This window comes from Palaemon carinicauda, chromosome 6 (genome assembly GCF_036898095.1).
Source record: "Palaemon carinicauda isolate YSFRI2023 chromosome 6, ASM3689809v2, whole genome shotgun sequence".
Lineage (NCBI taxonomy): Eukaryota > Metazoa > Arthropoda > Malacostraca > Decapoda > Palaemonidae > Palaemon > Palaemon carinicauda.
In genome coordinates, this window is record NC_090730.1 from 78,818,229 (window position 1) to 78,823,434 (window position 5,206).

Genomic DNA, 5,206 nt, shown 5'->3' on the forward strand with positions numbered 1-5,206 from the left:
TTTGGTTCAAGTGAAAGGCTGAATAATGTTTTAATAGTTTTGACCTGTGAAAGAATGAATTACAATAACCCAAAATATGGTGAATAGATGGGTCAGATATATATTAGGAAGGAAGGGATGGCACAATTACTGAGTGGAAGGGTGTTTAATATGCTACCTTTTGTTCACTTGTCTGTTGTGGCTATTGTAGAGGATGTTTTCTTTACAAAGAGTCTTATCCAAAACTTAAAATTAGAAATCCTCACTTTGGTAGTGACGATATCATGTATCTTGCAGTCATCATTAACATTTTGCCCACATCCATTTTCTAGGAACCAATAACCTCAAAGTAGATTCGATTAACTCATCTCTAGACATACCCCTGTGTGAGTATGTTTGTAATATGTATGTGCATATTTTACCATACTTTTTTCACACAAGAGGGAGTACAGTACTGTCAGGACTGTTCCATCATTCGGGTTTCAATAGGTAACATTTCCATGAGTTTAGGCTAGTAACTATCCGCATAACCTACCCTTTGGATGTTCAAGGAGTTTACTCAGAATGTATACCATTAGAGCATTTCCCACTGAGAAATTTATATAACGTATGTCACCACTCATGTTTGAAAGCAATGTTCTATGGCAATCATGTTTAAAAAAAGTGGTGGATAGGATAGTTGGTAAGGAAATATGGTAAAACTAAAGACGTACGTACGATCTACAGTATATGTAAATGTAATGGTATCAATTTTATTAGTTTTTATATACATTAAATGAGCTGCGTTATATTTGGGAAGCCCAAGTTCTTGTCGATATGTTGAAATTTCATTTTGGTTGTTTCCTGAGGTGGATGGTTCTCTTGGTGAGGGAAGAGTTCATTTGTCGATGATATAGATCCCACCAGAATGTGTATTTTGTTGATTTATTTAAATTAGACGACAACATCTATTCCGTGTTGCAGAATTACAGGGACTTATCTAAGGTGTTGGCGTCAATCATTGTTATAGGTGTCCTTGTATGTAACAGAGGAGGATTGAATTGCTTTTGTGAACGATATTAAACAGTCCTCATGGCGCTGATGACTCCGCACCTGATCATCATTGATGCGTTATTGCAGAAGGAACGTCTCATTATTAAAATCAGTTTTCCAGGCCCCTACGAATGGCATTCCTCACCCAAGTATTGAAAATCTTCAGAATCGAAAATCTATAACATTACTTTAATTTTAGATGTGATTGGATGTCATCAAAATTAATCTTTATAGAGACTACATGCTGAGGATAAACTGTTCTTTCACCAAAGTACTTAGTGACTGATTTTTTTCTCATGAATATTATCTCTCTCTCTCTCTCTCTCTCTCTCTCTCTCTCTCTCTCTCTCTCTCTCTCTCTCTCTCTCTCTCTCTCTCTCTCTCTCTCATGAACATTGTGAAGATTCAGTGGATTAAATTTCAAAATATATGTATATTCTGAATTATATCAAAATGGTTTAGATTATCTTTTAAATTTCAGAAACTGCTGTTTCCCTGTCTTAATTAAATATTCTCTGCATTTGCAATATATTGCTTTTAATTACTTATACATTACCCCTCGAATCATTGATCTATCTTTCTATGCTTCGTACGCATGAATTAATTCAACAAATGTTTAAGTGGAATCTACCATTGCACAATATCTTTCACTTAATGATATCTTTTTCTATAAAGGATTTAGATACTTTTGAGAGTTTAATACAGTTTAAAGTGATCTAATACATCTAAATTCTGGGTTAAAGTAAATATCAAAATAGTCGAATAGCTATACAATGCCAAATATAAATTAAATTGATTAATTAGATGACCATTTAAAAATTTTTATTTGAAATATGAGGTCAGTCTGAGTTATGGGGGCAGGCCATGTAAATACCATAATAATGGTAATTTATATTAGACTTTCATAATCAGGGAAGAAATAAAATCCAGAAAAATGGAAGAAATACCCATTTCAATCTATATCTAGTCTATGATCTAGTTTTCTAACGATAACATTTTGATTTTTTTTCCGTACTTCATCAGCAATTATATTATTTTTTTTCTCTCTCTTATTGCTCCAGTTCATCTTAATGTGAGTCTCTCCCGACAGCAAAAGCCATCTGCAACGAATGCGAAATGATAATCACTAGCATAAAAATGGAGCTTGCACTTGGATAGACTTACGAGCAGATGATCAAAGAAGCATTGATAGAATGCACAGAAGTCATCAAACTTAGTGAGACTAGCTGCACTGGATATGTGAATCTCTTTACCGTTAGTAAATATATTCTTCTATCATTGCAAGATTATGCAACTCTAATGATCTAGACATTTCATGGGACGAATTCATCCTGCTGATATTTAGGCTTAAAAAAAAATAATGAAGAGAGTTACACTTTACGAAGCTAAATGGACTACAGTATATCATTTTCATGCTTAGTACTCTTGCCTGGAAAATAGTGTTGAATAGGCCCTTAAGGCATAGAATTTATCAAATGATTTATTTGCAGGTTAAATTTTCCTATTTGTAACGTAAAAACTTTGATTTAATTTCCTCAAAATGAAAAACCAATACGTATCTTTTTTCTTCAGCCAATAATCTACTACCGTTTCACCAATGACAATGTTATCCCATCGGATATGTGTGGAATATTCTTGGGCGGTTATGGATGCAACACGACTCAGCTGGAACGTGATTGGTCTATTCAAATTCATGAAGTGAAACCTCCAGTTGTACACATCGTTCTGCCAGATGTAGGTAGATTAAAACTCGATGTAAATTAGCACAGAGAGAGAGAGAGAGAGAGAGAGAGAGAGAGAGAGAGAGAGAGAGAGAGAGAGAGAGAGAGAGAGAGAGAGAGAGAGAGAGTGAAATTGTCTCTTGTGCATTATTAAAGCCAACAAGATTGAATGGACTATTTCATAACTTTCAAAACTTAGAACAGATTTTGCTTATAACTATCTATTTCCAATAAATAAGATAGATATCAAATTACTAAAGTATTGAGGAATATTTAGATGATAACTTATACCATGTGTTGATACAAAATAGAAATGACGAGTAGTGTTTTGAACTAGAGAATAAATTGATTAGATCCTCCATACACAAAAAATAGAATTTACTTAATAAACAAAAAAGATGTGATATAACAAGGCAAACCTGTCAGTGCAACCTACTAGCTCTCCTCTGTATCAGTTGTTTACTTCAAAAATCTTTTTCATGGAAAAATTGGGTTTTCCTTAAATTGCTAAAGGCCAAAGGGTTCGATTTTTTCCTTTCAATATCAAATGATATTGATCACAGAAGCATGACATTTCCTGAAATCATGGCCTAACTAACTATCAAAATAATAGTTTATATTAAGAATGTTCTTGTTTTTAAATGATAGAATAACAATATTTTTCTTATACATTTATTTATGGTTGCTGACTATATCGGTCTTACCTGTACTAAATCAGCAACAGGATGAATTTTTGTATTAGAGTTTTCTACTTTTTTTATGTATCTTTGGTTGTTTTATGTGTAAAACACCAGCCCAGTGACCCAACAATGAAGGTATTACACATATCTGATATGCACTTGGACCCTCTATATGTTCCCGGATCGAATGCGGACTGTCCTGAAGCACTTTGCTGCAGACAGGAATCGGGTTAGTAAACAATAGCGAATCTCCTTCATTAAACTTTGTTCATTCAAGAAATATATTAGATAATCATCTTAATTGATTTTGCATTTTTTACTTTACTCTATCTATTTATCAAAAGCTTGTTGATTATTTTTAATGCTTTCCATATCACCTACTAGACTTGGTTTATCCAAATATTTCATCATCATCATCATCATCAGTCGTAACTAGTCTACTGTAGGAGAAAGACCTCTGACATGACTTTCCACTCCCGTCTGTTAAATTAAGGTCTTTCTAAGTCTATACCAGCAAATATTCTTAGCTCGTCAATCCATTGTCTTCTCTCCCTTCGCCTGTCGGTAGTCTTAATGTCCATCTATTATCTATCATTCTCACTATATTTACTGTCCATGTCTGTTTCTGTCTCTCACATATTAGAATATCCTCTACCTTAGTCTGCTCTCGTATCCATGTTGATCTTTTTCTGTCTATCAGGGTTATTCCCGTCATTGTTCTTTCCATAGCTCTTTGAGTTGTAATTAGCTTTTATTCTAAGGCTCTAGTAAGGCTATAAGTTTCGATGCACAAGTTAGTAATGGTAGAACCATCTTATTAAATAATTTTCTTTTTAGAGAAAGTGACACTTTACTTTTCATAACCTCATTTTATTTACCAAAAGCTCTCTATCCCATGTTTATCCTTATTTTAATCTCGGTTCCCTGTCCTGAAGAAACACTTACTGTTTGTCCTAAGTACATATAATCATTAATAATCTCTAAAGGTTCATCCATATTCCTTATTTGTTGTCTATCGGAATTCTCATTGAACATTATCTCACCTTTACTCATATTCATTTTAAGTACTACATTTCTGCTTTCTCTAATTCAGATATTCTATCTAGTTGTCTAATTCTCTCCCATGATTCACTAAACATAACTATGTCACCTCCAAATCTTATGTTGTTAAGGAATTCCCCATCAATATTAATTCCTACATTTTCTCAGTCTAAATTCTTAAAAATCTCTTTTAGGCATGCAGTCAATAATTTAGGAGAAATGGGGTCTCCCTGTCTAAATCCTTTCGCAATTGGAATCTTCTTACTATCTTTATGTAGCTATAGGATTGTTGTCCTTCCCGTATAGCGATCTTCAAGTGTTCTAAAACAATAATCATCTATTTCCTTTCTTTGAATAGATATTTTCAGCAATTTGTATCACCTTATCTCTTTTCTTGATAATATTTCCATTATCTTTTAAAGTAAACATCTCTATGTACCTTGTTCCATGTGCTCTTTATATCAATATGATGCTTCTTCCTTGCTTTAGTTTTGCCCCCATTTTGGTTTGATTGTGTTTACGAATGTTTCAGGTTTTTAGTTTGCTTATTACTTTGTATAGTTCTGTTAATTCTATTCTAGCTTTATTGCATTTAACCCTCATCTCCCATCTCTTATTTATTGGGTTTTTTGTCTTTTCTGTTAGTTTTCCTTGATCTTGTTTAGGAAGTATTCCAACCATCCCTTGTGCTGATTCTAATAAACATTTTGTTAAAGTGCTATTCATTTAGTCTTTACTTACTTCCATTTCATA

At 33.2% G+C, this 5,206-nt stretch overlaps 1 protein-coding gene across 1 annotated transcript in view; it reads left to right on the plus strand.

The window, feature by feature from the left end:
• Positions 1-2,181: 2,181 nt before the first annotated feature.
• The window catches only part of LOC137643100 (probable cyclin-dependent serine/threonine-protein kinase DDB_G0292550), a gene marked incomplete at its 3' end in the record, with an annotated part of 29,455 nt that continues 26,430 nt past the window's right edge, over positions 2,182-5,206 (plus strand). The window contains exons 1-3 of the mRNA XM_068375948.1: positions 2,182-2,265; positions 2,584-2,745; positions 3,527-3,641. Coding sequence (XP_068232049.1) covers positions 2,182-2,265; positions 2,584-2,745; positions 3,527-3,641 — 361 coding nt within the window. The remainder of the gene's footprint in view (positions 2,266-2,583; positions 2,746-3,526; positions 3,642-5,206) is intronic.